Here is a 17,210-nt window from a genome sequence, read left to right as displayed (position 1 = left end):
CAAATGTGCATGTGTCTGCTCAAACGGTCAGAAACAGACTCCATGAGGGTGGTATGAGGGCCCGACGTCCACAGGTGGTGGTTGTGCTTACAGCCCAACACCGTGCAGGACGTTTGGCATTTGCCAGAGAACACCAAGATTGGCAAATTCGTCACTGGCGCCCTGTGCTCTTCACAGATGAAAGCAGGTTCACCCTGAGCACATGTGACAGACGTGAGAGTCTGGAGACGCCGTGGAGAACGTTCTGCTGCCTGCAACATCCTCCAGCATGACCGGTTTGGCGGTGGGTCAGTAATGGTGTGGGGTGGCATTTCTTTGGGGGGCCACACAGCCCTCCATGTGCTCGCCAGAGGTAGCCTGACTGCCATTAGGTACCGAGATGAGATCCTCAGACCCCCTGTAAGACCATATGCTGGTGCGGTTGGCCCTGGGTTCCTCCGAATGCAAGACAATGCTAGACCTCATGTGGCTGGAGTGTGTCAGCAGTTCCTGCAAGAGGAAGGCATTGATGCTATGGACTGGCCCGCCCGTTCCCCAGACCTGAATCCAATTGAGCACATCTGGGACATAGTGTCTCGCTCCATCCACCAACACCACGTTGCACCACAGACTGTCCAGGAGTTGGCGGATCCTTTAGTCTGGGAGGAGATCCCTCAGGAGACCATCTGCCACCTCATCAGGAGCATGCCCAGGCGTTGTAGGGAGGTCATACAGGCACGTGGAGGCCACACACACTACTGAGCCTTATTTTGACTTCTTTTAAGGACATTACATCAAAGTTGGTTCGGCCTGTAGTGTGGTTTTCCACTTTGATTTTGAGTGCGACTCTAAATCCAGACCTCCATGGGTTGATAAATTTGATTTCCATTGATAATTTTTGGGATTTTGTTGTCAGCACATTCAACTATGTAAAGAAAGGAGTGTGTAATGAGATTATGTCATTCATTCAGATCTAGGATGTGTTATTTTAGTGTTCCCTTTATTTTTTTGAGCAGTGTATTATAACATCATTTCAGGGGTAGCGTATTCTGAGACGAATATCCTCTATCAAATAATGCTCCCACTACAGAATCATTTCATATTGCACCACTACTCACTCCATGTGTAATGTACGGAGATGGGGAGCATGTTGAAATACTATATTATGCCATCTTTATTTAAGATATCAGGGGTAGCGTATTCTGATATGCGCAGAACTGCTAAGTAGCACATCTTGATAGGTAGCATAAATCGACAGAACACCTGTGCAAAACCTTTTGAGATTTGACTCGCGGTATTTGTCGTCTTCATGTTGAGTTTGTGTCTGGGTTGACGGCGTTGTTTTTTAAAGTCAGCTGCAGTCATCTCAAACGCACCTGTTGTGTCTTGTGTTGGAAAAGTGCTCTACTGCGTGAACTACATGATACAGAGAATATTGCTCTATGAACAGAAGATAACTAATTAATATCGAAAAGCAAGCCAGGAAATGCATTCCTGAAAAACACAAATTTCACCAGTGAGCTTTAAATTAGTGCTTATTTTTAAGCATTTTAACACATGAGCTACATGAAGTGTTGAAGAAAACATAACACATGGTGTTAGGCTTTTTTTTCTGTGTGTAGCTAAATGCCCTAGAGCAAATTACACCAACTGTCAAAAGCTAAAGAAATTGTACATATATCATATCATTATTTTCTTCTTTTTTATACGCCTTTATTCATTTAGGGGGAAAATCCAGTCTTTTTCAAGCCTTGACTGAGTATTTTTCGTATTATTTCTGCAGGTTCCTTAGCCATGTTTACTGGCAGTTGAAATGCTGCTTGAGGAAGTTGCACTTTGATTATGGCCACTCCTAAATGAATGTTAGAATTTAACATAACCGTCTTATCAACCATGTGTCACAAGTGAGCTACTTGGAAAACCCCACAGCCTAACTTGTCCTTTATCTGACTCACCTAATCCAGGAATAAATGACGCAAACTTCTTGTCAAGACGAAGTAGGGCTTTACTTTTATAGTCATGTGTTTAAGGTTCAGATAGGGAGGAAATGACAAACAGCGGTCAGTGAATGGGTCGACTGTTTCGCAACATGACCCTGAAACTAATACTTCTTTTTAATTTGCATTCAAGCACGTCAGAAGCTGTGTTGTTTAAGGAGAATTTACTACACCTGCTGTTCAAACAGATTAAATCACCAACTGACACTGTTGTAAATTTAGTTTTTAAGATGTAGAGAAAATGCATGAAAATGCTAAACTGCAATTAACTGATGTCAATCTTAATAATGAGGCTGTCATACACAAATGTTATCTGAGTTAATACCTCAATATTTTAATATAGTTTTGTAAACAAGGACATATCAAAACACACAAATCGAATGGGCAATATATAAAGTTTGAATCTTAATTGGCACATTGAGATTACATTCATTTTCTTTTGTGGCAGACCTTTCATTGTTACTATTAACTTGACTTTTTGTTGTTCTTTACTCAACCAGATATTTGCAAAACAAGGTTCACATTTCATTAATAAATGTAAGCATTTTAAATGTCACAGTTTGGCTTCGCTGAATGTTGAGAAGACACTAACAACAAATCAACCCACTCATGTCCTTTGTTATCTGATGTCCCGAGTGTCCAAATATGACAAGAAATTCCATCAAAGCAGTTTTACTAAAAACTCTCTAATTTCAAACCACAATGAAGTGTCAAATTGATTTTGGTGAATGTTTGTTTCACATGATTTGAAGGAGTCATTATTTTTTTCCAGTCTTTACAAGCTTGAATGAACAGTTTAGTAATGTACTACTGCTAATGTATAGCTGTTAAAAATGATAAGTTACAGCTGTGTGGAGATAAAGTCGCTATGTGTAGACTTTAACTGTGATTATAATTCAAAAATTCAAGTAATTCATATTAGTCTGATGATAAATGAAACAAATAACACAAAATACGTCAAAACAATTTGTGCAGTCTGTGCTACTTTCAGTCTACTTTCATCTGTCTCCTGGTGCGGTCTGCATAGTGTCCCAACCGCCACTGGGAGGCAGTCATCTAAAAAGCCTAAAAACACATGTGGTTCAGTTGTAGATAAAAAATCTGAGGTTTTAAAAGTTGTTTAGCAATAACAATGTGCGCACTAATGTGCAGTTATGTACAAAAAAAGTTACAATATCAAATATTTAAGATAGTCATGTAATGTATCATTTACAATATTATGTACATTGCAGTCAGCTGAAAGTGGTGGGAGTAGTTGTAGTTGTAGTGGAAGTGGGGTGGATGGGTTCTCGCATACAGCGCATGTTCCCAGTGCTGAATACACACTGCAGTGGCCACAACACAACAACAATAAGCAGCACGATGAGCACGATGAAGAGCACCATTCTCTTCCAGTCCGCCAGCCGGTCAAGCAGACCAAAAGTGCGGGTCCGCGTCAGGATTGGTGCGTCCGCAGTCTTGCTGGCCCCAATGTCAATACAGATGCAGAAGGCTGTGGGACTGTCAGGGGCACCCAAGCCGGCGTTGTGACTGGAGCTTTTGTAGCACAGCTTCTCCCCCTCCAACCACACTGGTTCCTCCTGCTGCTGGTGGCTGGGCAGCTTGCAGAGAACCTCGCGGCTGGTGGTCAGAGCCGGGGGTCCCTCTTCGGGCAGCGTGGTGGGGTGACGGCAGAAGGGGCAAGAGAGGCGAGTGCTGCCGCCGTTACCATCTTGGTCATCCAGTGAGACTGCCATGAGGCGGGAGAGGCACTCTAGGCAGAAGGTGTGGGTGCACTCCAGCATCTTGGGTGTTTTGAAGACATTGTCATAGGTATTGTAGCAGATGGAGCACTCTGGCTGGTTCATGGCTGATACCTTCTTTTGCAGCTCTCCAGCAGTGTCCTGGGGGGCAATGTGCCAAATCTGCGGAGACTGTTCCATCTTCAGAAATACAAGCCTTCTCTTTCTTTTTTGTCTTTTGGTCTCTCCCACCGTGTCTTTCCTCTTCTTGGTCTGTCCTTAACTTCTTAATTATCCTAAAAGAGAGTTAATGAAAATTAGAGATTTGTTTTTTTTTATATTTCACATGGTATTTTGCTGTTGGTATCATGACAACTGTGCAATGAAGTGCAAGCCATTTTTTCAGTCATGTATAACCATAATCCCAACAGGATTCAGGATCCGTGCTCTTTTTACTCAGCCCAGTTGAATGTTGATCACACAAACTTGAACTTACAAAGCTGATAGGATTTTGGTATGTCAATGAACAATTCAATCACAGGGGGATGCAAAATGGGTCAAATGTGTTGAGGGATATTGTAGATTTAGTAGATCTGAAGCAATTGCAACAAGCACAAACAAATGAGTCAGTAAAGTTCCATGACAGCACAAGAATGGCAAGGACCATATCCACCCCCTTATATAGTGTGACTGATACATAGTTGCAGGTACAGAGGGAGTGTTGGTGATGGACATAGTGTTCTTAAGGGAACAAAATAAATGATTTTCCAATCACGACTAGATTTTAACAAGGGTTCAGGCCATGAACAAGAAAAGCCCTGACAAACCATATTTGAGACAATTGATTCCACCATAAATTATAAAAATGATAAACCTCCACTGACTTAAAAAATAATAGCCCTTGTTGGTAAAGTTTGGTGTTATAATTCTAGACCAGCGAATGACTCAGTGTGACAGTAGCGAATAAGAGGAGTAGGTCATTGTAAATGTGAAACAGTGTGTTGAGTGGGTGTTTTTTTCTTGCTCATGACCTGAGCAACCATGTTTTTCTACAGATGATTGTAAAATGTTCCTCACCTTCTTTGCTGATATGGTTATTAATTTCCAGTATTTATCCTGGGACTTGCCCGCCCAACTCTTGCCCCTCTCTAAGTACTACTGCTCTGAACTCTTCAGCTTAGAAGACCTAAGCTATTTTAAAAATTAGTTATTATTAGTAGTTATTGGCCCTGCTGCTATCCAGTCCATATTAAAGAAAAAAACGTAGATCCCACTTTGCCCATGTCTAACATTTTAGAGAAGGTTGTGGCCGACCAACTCACTGCTTTGTTGTAGAGACACAATGTTTATGATAAGTCAGGATTTTGGAAATGGCACTCCATGGAATCTTCTCTTTGGAGGGTCTATATTATAATATCCTCTGATGTGGGTGAGTGCTCACTTCTTGACCTCATTTCTGCTTTGACACAATTGACCATCATATCCTGATCAAGAGGCTATGTGACTGGGTGGGTATATCAGAGTTAACATTAGACTGGTTTTCATCCTACCTCATTGACAGAAGTTTCACCGTTTCTATTGGAGACTGTGGGTCTGATTCCTCGCCACTGTCTTGTGGTGTCCCTCAGGGCTTGGTTCTAGGGTCCCTGTTATTCTCTCTATATCTGCTTCCCTTAGGACAGATCATTATTCGCGGATGATATCCAATTCCATTTGTCCTTCAAACTCAGTGAGGCTTTTAGATTATCTGGGCTCCTAGACAGTCTAAATTCTATTATGGACTGGATAGCAGAACATTTTTTACAGTTAAATGGTGATAAGATGGAGGTTCTGGTTCTTGTTCTGGAAAAAGTTCCCCCCATGATCATCCAAAGTATCATTCACTCCAACCTGCGTAATTTAGGGGCAATATTTGATCAGGTTGTCACAACTTGACACCCATGTTAAGCAGCTACCAGATTTTAAACTGATATTTGTAGTTTCACCTGCTGAATTAGAGATGCTTAAACATGCCTTTATCTTGCAATGATTACTGTAACACACTATTCTCATGACTTTGCTTCTCAGCATGTCTGCCCTTGATTGTCTGCAGGCAATCCAGATTACTCACAAGGTCAAATAGATCATCTCACATTACCCCTATACTAAGATCTCTTCCCTGGCTCCCTGTTGCATATGCTTAGTTACAATTAACAAATTCGTTTGTTGAATGAATTGTTTAATGAAATGTATGGGGTTGATTGTTCTTATGTAGGATGTATGATGCTTTGGCAATCACATTCATGCCAATAAAGCTAATTTGAATTGAATTAACAAATTGACCCCTGAGAATATGTAAAACTGATACAGCACAGACAGGGTAAATCAACACAGTATAACATGTTTATGTAATTAAGATAACTTACATAGTACCAGAATATCCAACACTTTTTCATCCTAGGTCGTCAAATAACAACGCTTTGTCAGTGTGTCCATATATAGACGTACAAGATACCCACAAGAGTCTGTATAATTTGCCTTTTTAAGATGTGTTCAACATTGTGAAATGGTGACAATGGTTAGTTAGGTTTTAGGCACAAAAGCTACTTGTCAAGGTTTAGGAAAACATCATGGTTTGGGTTGAAATAACTACATTATCATCTCTCTCTCTCTCTCTCTCTCTCTCTCTCTCTCTCTCTCCTTGCCTCTGTCGCCTAGTGCTTGCTCTTGGTGGGAACTGTTGGGAGCATCACAGAGTACGGTCTAGACCTGCTCTTTTATGAAAAGCGCTGTGAGATAACTGTTGTTGTGATTTGGCGCTATATAAATAAAATTGAATTGAACATTACGTGACATAAGTATGTGATGAAAACTTAGGGAATGGAATGCAGGTGGCTCAGTCGGTGGAGTGCCCACCGCAAGTGTGAACCTTTGCTCTTTTAGCCCCGGGTTCGATTCCTGCCAGTGTCCCTTTGCAGCATGTCTTCTCCTCTCTCTCCCACATGATCTACTTCTCTCTCTCTCTCTCCTATCTAAATAAAAGGCTAAAAAGCCACCAAATATCTTTAAATAAAGAAAGCCTCGGGTGTCTCATACAGACACTGAAGGGAGTAACTTGTGCACTGGCATTTGAGTCCTGGGAATGAGAATGAGCTGATATATCCTAAATATCCATGTAGCTCAGGTAAGAGCTTATCTTTGTATAATATACTTGAAAATTTTAATTTCTACTGGGCAGTTTGCATATGGTAGCCAGCCTAGCATGCAAATGTACAACAGCCGGCACAGGGAGTCCTTGGGCCCTTCTTGAATCAAGCAACTGATGAAAGATTGTTTTGGGCGGGTTACAGTATGTGGCCCTACCTGGAACAACATCGTGGGATAAACACAGGCGGCTTTGTTAAAGTGACTTTTTGAGCATGTGTGTTCAAATCTGTGTATCAGACAGCACGGTAAACTAACAAACCATGTCTTCTCACTGTACACCAGGACCATGTTTTAATATTGTAAAGTCTGCTTTGAGGACCACATTGCTGCTCTCTTCTGAGTCTAGTCTCCTTGTCTTATTTTCTTTTTTAGGATGATAAGAATATTTCATGGTAGTAAGCTACCTGCTGGTGTTGTGAATGTGAAGGAGACTGTGTTTGTTTGTGTGTTAGGGATGACTGATGGTCAGAGGACAGGTGTTCTCCTGTCTGTGCCCTCGGGGCTGGTCCTGCCCTATTACTCCCATCTATACAAAGTCCCTGCTTGTTCCTTCTCTAATCGCTCCATCTGCCCTTGAAATTCTTGCACTGCCAACTCTCTCTCTTCATCTCCACGGAACATGCTTTAGTGGGAGGAGGCCCAGACTTTTCTGTAAAATTACACTTGTCTTATCAGTTTAAAGCCCCCCAATCACTGACCGGGACTAAGTTTCCCTATTGCTCAAATTGAAATACTGTTATCGGGTCAGGTATGGTCATTTCCCGGAGCTCCAGTACATTTCCTTTGCACACAAGTTAGGTTAATCAATATATGTTTCATATCATTCACGGGTTATAGAGATCAGCCTGAAGGTCTTTAAAATCAAAATGTTTTTTTAAAAGCCCCAGGCTATGTTACCTAGTAGAATGTGCACTATGTAAATAGCAACCAAGAGAGCACCAAACAGAACAAAAACACAGTCTCATGTTGTCAAAAGTCAGTGAAGTAAAAGCGGTTTTGGTGGTGGCCTCAGGCTGTTATTGTACTCCTAATGATTCTCTGAACAGTCCTTAACAGAACACCATGCTGGAACACTGACCTGATTTAACGTACAGTCCCCTCTAAAAGTACTGGAACGGTAAGGTAAATTCCTGTGTTTTTGTTGTTCACTGAAGACATTTGAGTTTAAGATCAAAAGATTAGTATGAGACAAGAGTTCAGAATTTCAGCTTTTATCTCCTGGTATTCACATCTAGATGTGTATAGGCCTACATTTACACCATCTTTGTTTGGCCTTTGTTTTGCAGTGTAATGATAAAAACAATGAAATGGAATTTGTAGGTTTGTAGACATATAAAGGTAGACAACGCATCTCCACTTCCTCCCAATGAACAAAAAGGAAGCCAAAATTTCCATGTAATGCCATTTTGCGCTGTCTGTGCCTAATGGTGATCATGACCTGACGGTGCTTATATCACCGCCATTTTTGTGTCCCGTCACAGCTGTTCTCTACAGATGCATGACATGCATCACCGGAACTACAACTACCTGATCCACATAACTGTCCGGAAATCCTCAGATAAACCCTGGACTACAATTTTAAATTGACCATCATCAGGGCAAAGTTGACTACCATACATATTTTTCCGAATGAGGTCCGGTCCTATGGGAGTTCTTTTTTGTTTCCGTATGCTATTTCATCACTAAATTCATTTATGAATTGTTGTGGTGGGAAATCAACTGTGTAGATTTAGAATATTTACAGTGAATGGAAATTGATGGCTAAGCTAATAAGCGCAACAAGCTTTTGCAAGGGTAGCTAGCAAGCCAGCAGGCCAGTCAAGCGCACAGACCCATGCAGTCAACACAGCAGGCGAATTCAGCAACACTTCTTTCTACTGTAGTGTATTTATTCTGTTTAATTAAGTTAGGCAATGTTAGGTTAACATTATAAGATAATGTACATAGCCAGAAACAAACACTACAGAGCTAAACAGACTACACGCAGCTAAAATGCTGGATGGAGAATGTTTTCGTTTTCCGTTTAAAAATGAAAACGCAGTAGTGTGGATGGGGCCTCAGTAAACTATACCAACTGTACCTGCTAACATTTCTGGTCCATCTTCGCTTATAAAAGTTATTTTACCTCAATTCTTTCATTTTAAAACTAAATCTGAACCACAAATAATAGCCATAACCATTTCTCCCCACCCTTTAATTTCTCTGAAATAATACTAGAAATTAGTTTAACAGTTGTACAGTCTGCGAGTAATGGCATACTGGTAGTTCATTTAGTAGGCAATATGCAATTCATAGTGATTGAGTACATATTGGGCAGTACCCTAATTCTTTGTGTGCCTACCCATAAAAGGGAGTGTCATCCAAAGTGTTCTGTAGTTGCTGTGCCTTCATTATTCTTTTAGTGTATGGATATGGATATGCTCTAATATTACCTGAAGTAAACAGAGGGGAAATTCTTTTCACTAACAGTATGCATGTACAGTATGTTCCTGTGGCAAAAAAAACATGCATACAGTTTGTGCTACTGTAATTACATGGCTTTGTTCTGTGACATTAACGTATCTACACTGAACAAAATTATAAACGCAATACTTTTGTTTTTGCCCCCATTCATCATGAGCTGAACTCAAAGATCTAAGACTTTCTCTATGTACACAAAAGGCCTATTTCTCTCAAATATTGTTCACAGATCTGTCAAAATCTTTGTTTGTGAGCACTTCTCCTTTGCCGAGATAATCCATCCACCTCACAGGTGTGGCATATCAAGATGCTGATCAGACAGCATGGGTATTGCACAGGGGTGCCTTAGGCTGGCCACAATAAAAGGCCACTTGAAAATGTGCAGTTTCACTGTATTTGGGGAGCTAAGGGGGGTTCCGGAAACCAGTCAGCATCTGGTGTGACCACCATTTGCTTCTTGCCTGGCCAGTGAAATGTTGGTCCACTCCTCCTCAATGGTTGTGCAAAGTTGCAGTAAGGTCGAGACCCCGATGAGGACAACAAGCATGCAGATGAGCTTGGTCTCAGACAATCTCGGAGGTGAAGATGCTGGATGTGGAGGTCCTGGGCTGGTGTGGTTACACGTGATATGCGGTTGTGAGGCCGGTTGGATGTACTGCCAAATTCTCTGAAATGCCTTTGGAGACGGCTTATGGTAGAGGAATGAACATTCAATTCACGGGCAACAGCTCTGGTGGACATTCCTGCAGTCAGCATGCCAATTGCACACTCTCTCAAAACTTCTGGCGAAATTTGTGGAATTGTGCTGTGATGGAACTGCACATTTTCGAGTGACCTTTTATTGTGGCCAGCCTAAGGCACACCCGTGCAATACCCATGCTGTCTGATCAGCATCGTGATAAATGGTCTAGCTATGAAACTTCTATTGGTGGTGAAGAGATACTTAAAGTGAGACTAAGCACATTTTTTAAAGAAGAAAGAATTCATTCTTTCTTGTAGGCCTACTTATTGCAATTAATTATACGCACTCTTGTTCAAATCAATACACTCAGGTTTTTAGTTGCCACAGTACAGCCTTATTTGGTCTGGTAGAACAAGTAGCTTATGGTGGCTAGCTCGTCTTAGCAAACTTAAGCTTGATTCAGTTCACTGACTTGACAGTTACATAATGTTTAGCCATTTGTCATTATTCCGTAATTATCTCATTTAGCCACAGTGGCCACTCTTTAGCTAAAGTTACATAGTCTCAATTTAATGTGGAGAAGTTATAACTGACCCTTTACAGCATATTTACACAAATACTGCTTCAAAGAGTCCAGCTTGAGGTTTAGGCAATCCATAGAGCCACACTGACTGGACGTATAATGTACAGCAGAGTTAAATATTAACTCAGACTAAGTCATTGCTGAACCCAAAATATCAACATCAAACATGGGGACGTACCTTTATTGCCTTTGTACAGGATTCTGCTTTAAGATTCAATTTATGGTCCCGATGACACGTTTTTCTAACCTGCCCCAGTGACCCATTAAGTCACTTGTTGGTCACAAGACCTAATTTTGTGTTAGTCAAATTGAAGCATTCTTTTCGAGATGTAGCCTCTTTGTGTCAGGCTCACCTGTGTGCATCTTCACTGTGTGCTGAATGTTGAGCTCAACCATCATCCACAAGCTGCCCTACCTGTTTTCCGTTTTGAAAAGTAAATGAAACTTGATCTACCTGTCTACCTGCCGTTTGACTGGGGGTGGGGGGCATTTACAGATAGCACATGTGTGAACCCAACTGACTATGCAGGAAATACAGTTAGATCCTAACTGAATATACAGAAAGCTACTCGTGAGGTTTTGTTATCCACCATGTGACCGAAGTAATCTACCTGCACCCTCACATTTTTTTGCAACTTAATTAAGCTAAAGAAATAAAGTAAAGGAAATACCTAATTTATTAATATTATTAATCCAACTGTCTGGAGTTAGGTTTTAATGGTATTTAGTTTTTTCTCTTCACTCACAGACCTGCAGTTCTTGAAAAGAATTCAGCTCATATTTAAAAGGTATAAATGAAAACAAAAGCTACAAACTGGTAGAAAAAGCAAAATGATTCAAGGCAACATTTAGACCAAAGGTTCAGTTTACCTCTTAACTGGAAAAGATGTCAGATGATCCTCTCTTTATCTCTCTGGGCCAGGATAAGCTCACTCCCTTTGCACTTGAAAATGCATTTTTCTGGAGTCAAAGTCAACTGACTTCTGAGATCCCAGCAGGGAGTTTGGGATTTTAATTGCGCCTCTGCCCAGGCTAAGGTCCTCCTTCTGTGCTGGTCTGAATAACCTGCCGAAGTCACAGGTGTGTGTGCTCAGAGGCTTTGTAATAGCTTTCTATGTCAGGATAAGCTCTGTGTCCTCCTTCCTCTGCGCCCATTTGCCAGTATCACCTGCACTGCTCTGTCAGCTCCCTTTTTAGCACTTTATGCAAATGCTTTTATTCTTTGTCTCAGCCTTGAGGTGGTGTCTAGAGGTGGGGAGGCGGAGAGCGAGGAGGAGGAGGAAGGAGACGTCTCAAAAATTCAAGTGGATAAATACACATTCTTGCCCTCACCCCCCTCCCTCTTTCTTTGTTGATATCTTTCTCTTTTACTCCTCACCTCTGTCTACCTGTCTTCACTGTCGCCCCACCCTCACTAACACACACACACATGCACACACAGACAATGCAAATACCCCTCACCTCCAGCCCAATATACAAACACGTGCAGTGTAATAACTCCTTCAACCAACAGCTGCATTTCCTTTGTTGTCAACGATATCTTACATTTGCGCTCATAAAAAACTCTGCAGGCAGCACCTTTTTTTTTGCCCCAGGGCATTAAACACAAAAGACAAACAACGGAGCTTTTGCAGTATACCTAAGCTGCACAATACATATAAAGAATTCATTTCCATTAAGTCAGTGATAAGGTAACAGCTGACGATAAAAGACTATCTTCCCACCGGAGCACCACTCTATGTGAATAGCCTGTTGTTCCACCTCCCTTCTGGCATACTGTGTTGCTGGTCACTAGCCGGGCTGTTCCCAGAGTCTGAATTCAGAGTAGTGTATTTTGAAAACTTTCCCAGTTACACTTCGCCAGGCAAAGTGTCTTGTAATGACAAAAATCACGTCATGTTTTGTCTTAGATGTCGAGCTCACCATTAAGCAGAGAAGAGCATTCTCTAAATTTGCATTTCAAAGACTCTACTAAACATTCATTCAGTATTTAATTCAGGAAGTAAACATAAAAATAACAAACGAAAAAGAGCCCATTAAGATGACTTGAAGGATAAGTGTTACACTTTGTATTTGATTACTCATTTTATTTTATGGTAATGACTAATGGCTCTGGGCCATTAGCAATAGCATGTCCCTGCAATAACAGCTGCCTAACTGACTTGGTTATTTAGTAACACAAACACAGTATCATATCAGCAAAGTAATTTATTGGGCATTGAGTTGAGTGCTTTGAGGAAGGAGTAGTTATCCACTTTTATTCCCCTTCCTAGAATCCATGAACTTGGCTTCATAATAAACATGTCAAAGATTTAGTGGGTGGCTGGATGAAAGTAATAAGCTGCGGTAAGTTATCTTGTAAAATGGAGGGTTGGGTGAAGCTGCTGCTAAGGCTTGGGAGGGATACACATGAGCAGGGAAGCTATAAAATGACACAATGTTGACTGTCCCTCCACTCAGCCAGACATTTACTCCAAAACTAGAGAGCAACAATGAAATTTTCTATCTCTATCGCCAAGCCACCAAGGGCATTGCATTCTTTCAGAATAAAACATACAATGTTACATCTCAGACAGCTGGTAGGAATGGGCAGTGGGGGATGTGCGCACTGGCTTGAAAATATCAGCCTTGTGTTTACTGTAATATTACATTTAGCTGACGCTTTTATCCAAAGCGACTTACAATTGCTATACATGTCAGAGGTCACACACCTCTGGAGCAACTAGGGGTTAAGTGTCTTGCTCAGGGACACAATGGTGGATGGGTCACAGTGGGGGATTGAACCCAGTTCTCAATAGCTGCTTAATATCTGCTTAATATCTGCGTATGAGGGCAGACTTCACACCTTATTTGCTAGACCACAGTAGAGAATTTGATGTGATGACAAAGAGAGAGGCGAATGACCTGCAGCAAAGGTCCCTGGAACTAGGGACATTGCTGTTGTGTGTCATGGGTCTTTGACTAAAGGTCACCATGAAGCCCTAAACTTGACGGTACACTGTGATAATGCATGAAACACTGAGGTTAGCTGTAATGTCAAATATTTGACACGTTAGCCGATACAGGCCTTCTGGGGTATAGGTGATAAGGAAACCAGACACCTCAAGGTGCTTTTACACCTTCCAACACCCATCCGCTTCTCTGCACTTCAGCAACCACCAACAGCAGTACGTCAGTTTTTCCAAAACCTCTGAGCCTTTATGTGAATTTGAAACTTTGAATGGAAAAATTGGTTCCTGGAGCAAGCACCCAGCATGTCTACACTTCCTGTATGCTTCATCTCTTTACTGTCAACAAGGTAGGTGCCAGAGTTGAGAGAAGGAAAAAGATGTGGATGACTGGAGAACATATTAGTAGAATTAAGGTGAAGGGTTTAGTTTTGGGCTAAAAGGGATATTTTTTCAGGAGATGGTCTTATCTAGGTGTGACAGGTGTGGTTCAAAAATACTTAGAAGCAAAGCAGGTTAACACAAAAATATTTACGTACGAGTGTTTATTTTACAGTTTACTGTAAGCCAGTTTAGGTCATCAAATTATCTTTATGGCCACACGCCCTACGTGCTCTTACTGTAGCATTGTCTGTGCTTTTTTGCCAAGTCATTTATTGAGGAAGAGGGAAGTATTTCAAGGAAGGTTAAAATCAAGGGCAACTGGGCTTGGTTGAAGATACTTTAAGACATTTTGCCTCTTATCCAAGAGGCTTCTTCAGCTCTATTTCTACTTCAGGACAGAAGAGTTACAAACCTTGCACTACTGAGCTTTCCAAGGGGTCATCACAGTACTGAGAATAGCATTCCAAACAAAGGTCCTACTTTTGAACTAAGTTTAAGTAATATTTGTTTGCTAATTATCATTTTCTAACAGGCTGACCTTAACTGTAAACATGCATTTTTATGACTATATTTAGGATATTTATTTGGCGGACTTAGCTATGTTTCACAGGTTTCAATTGGAAGGCTCCCGTCCTCCAAAATGCCCAGACTGACATGCAAGAATTGAGTAATTCACCGACTTTGAAATTAGTAGTTTATTTTAAATCAGTGTGTAGTGTGAGCGCGTGCAAATTTCTTTAATCATGAAGCCTAATGTTTGTCTATAGTTCTGTGGTTTATGATTGAAGTGTATGAACTACACTGCAGACTGGACTCTGTGACAGAAAGATCCATGTTATATACGCTCATCTGCTCTATAAAATGTCTGAGCAGATGAGCAGATCGGACTCTTGTGAAACGTGACGTTTGGTACAGATGTGAGCATGTACAGTGAAATTACAATAACTTCTGGTTTCATGACGAATCATCAAACTTCGACATCATGCATCAATAAACAAAAACTCACAGTTAGCACAACTTTTCATCATCAGTGCCTTTAGATTGCACTGTGAAAGTTTGAAGTAAATCGGATTATTTTTTTGGGAGGAGTGGACCCTGTAACTGCCTAAAATTGTACTTTTAATTCAAAATGGCAGACTTCCTGTTGCGTTTAGAGTATGAGTCCTTGAGGCCTTTTTGCGCGTCTTGGTATGATACATGTTCCACAAAAAGTCTGTTCATCTAGGTCGTACTTGGCTTGTGGGCAAAAAAAAATGTAAAATTTTGTATGGGGCACTATGGAGCCATTTTGACACACCCAAACGCATGAGCCCCCTTCCTGATGATGGCATCATCCACCCAGATGTCTGCCTGGTATGCAAACTGCAGAGGGGAGTGTGGAGGGTAGTCCAATTTACAAAATAAAAGTAATTTACAAAATAAAAGAAAAATTTACCGCCGGAAATGTATGTGTCCTCGACGACCACTGGGATACACAAGGAATTCTTCCGGAGGTGGGAGTTGAAAATCCAACAAACAAGGGTATTCCACCAGACATTCCTAGCTCACCCTCACCTCACGTTTGGGTTTACCAGGTCTGTCTGGCAGCCTCCCCAGCCATCTGATCTAACTAATCTAATCAGTCGACAGCTCTGTTCATCTCTTCAACCTAGTGTCTAAGACATACAGACCCAGGTCTGATGGTATGACCATTTAGTCATATCACCGTGTCCTGTGGTGTTCTGGTACACTCATGAACAACCTTATTATAGCCATTCCATGACTAGCAGTCAACATTTTAACTTCTTACAATTAATATTTACTCAAGATAATAGGTTCTTTTCTTCATATACTTAATATTACATTCTTATGATACATACTGTAATTCTAGTACTGCTACGTCTGTTTACGCTGTACATACGGCGCTATTGCATGTCTGGCAATACTGAAAGAGGGATTTTTTTTTGTAAGTTGAATTTTTCCTTATCCAAATTGAGTTTCTAAGAATATAAGACATATTTGTGACGGAATTAAGATCCAACCAACATGCTCTGGTCAGAGGACCTACAGTAAGTGACCTATTGATATACACTGCATGCACAGTTATAAGTGTTCTGAATGAATAATTACGTCTATGCACATTTTCCAACTCCAAACCATGAAAACTTGAATGCTCATTGGAGTTAATCATTTTCAGGTGATTTGTATTTGTGTAATGAGGGAGGGTGTGGCGAAAGTGAATGACACCTTATATCAAGATGTGCATGATTATTACGCAGCTTCATTACTTCAGGTAAAATAGGCCAAAAAGAGAGATTTAACTGACACGGAAAACACAAAAATTGTAAAATGCCATTCAGTCGGATGTGTCACTCTTGAAAATAGCTAAACTTTTGAGCCGTGACTACTGGACAATCAAACATTTTGGGGTGCAAAAAGCGCAGCGAAGAAAAGGTGCAAATTAAATGCAAAAGACTTGAATCACCTGAAAATGATTAACTCATTTCAAGTTTACATGGTTTGGAGTTGGAAAATGTGCATAGTACAATGATTCTTTCAGAATACTGACTTGCCTAATAATTGTGCACACAGTGTGTTTGGTAGACACAATGAAAATATTTTATCTTTTACTTTATTGGTTTTGAGTTGCTATAAGTCTTTCATCAGAACTTGTGTAATTAATCAAACCGGTCTTAAAGGTTAAAGTCTACAGTCATTTATCGAGGGAAGTGAAATGAAAGCAAAGAGTAGGTCTTGGCGTACGTATTTTTGTTTTTGCTCATAAATCCCATGAAAAGACCAAAACCAACAGTGTCTCAATATTTATATTTGTAGCTCTCAGCCATAAGCCCACTGGTTCCCACCGAAGATGTCAATCTTTAAAAAAAAAAAAACCTGCCAAACATATAGTTAAATTTTTTTAAAGGATAAATAATTTATAGTGCATTTGTTGGGGGATTATTGTTAGCAGCAGATGAATCCACATTCTCCAAACTTTAATGTGAACCTGACAAGTCTTGATATGTGATTCTGTGCAGTGTACCCTGTGGTTACCCCAGTTCAAACTGATCTTGGTATACAGTGTTACACCTTAAGTCAGACTCTAAGGAATTAAAGGTTAAACAGTTATTAATAGTAATCGTTTTCTTGCCTCTACCAGTTGTCCTATTGACTGACTTCTATTACTTGTCAAAAATACAACAGATGTTTACACCAATCAGCCATAACATTAATCATTGCACTGACAGGTGAAGTAAAAGGCACTGATTATCTTGTCACCATGACGCCTGT

The 17,210-nt window shown here is 40.7% G+C and overlaps 2 protein-coding genes across 3 annotated transcripts in view; both read right to left on the bottom strand.

Annotated features, from left to right (window-relative positions):
- Positions 1–17,210, bottom strand: part of agrn (agrin) — a 376,177-nt gene that overhangs the window by 39,318 nt on the left and 319,649 nt on the right. The window lies entirely within an intron of this gene.
- Positions 2,284–11,840, bottom strand: LOC123975662 (RING finger protein 223). The gene is made up of 2 exons (XM_046057330.1): positions 11,479–11,840; positions 2,284–3,993 (listed from the first exon to the last, which is right to left on the bottom strand). The coding sequence occupies exon 2, from the start codon at positions 3,896–3,898 to the stop codon at positions 3,209–3,211; it is 690 nt and encodes a 229-aa protein (XP_045913286.1). The 5' UTR covers positions 3,899–3,993; positions 11,479–11,840; the 3' UTR covers positions 2,284–3,208.

Source organism: Micropterus dolomieu, linkage group LG08 (genome assembly GCF_021292245.1).
Source record: "Micropterus dolomieu isolate WLL.071019.BEF.003 ecotype Adirondacks linkage group LG08, ASM2129224v1, whole genome shotgun sequence".
In the NCBI taxonomy this organism is placed as follows: domain Eukaryota; kingdom Metazoa; phylum Chordata; class Actinopteri; order Centrarchiformes; family Centrarchidae; genus Micropterus; species Micropterus dolomieu.
The sequence above is the reverse complement of the archived record's forward strand: the minus strand, read 5'-3'. Positions and strand labels throughout refer to the sequence as shown.

Excerpts from the sequence above, each read along its gene's own strand:
- LOC123975662 (XM_046057330.1), bottom strand. The coding sequence starts at position 3,898 with ATGGAACAGTCTCCGCAGATTTGGCACATTGCCCCCCAGGACACTGCT.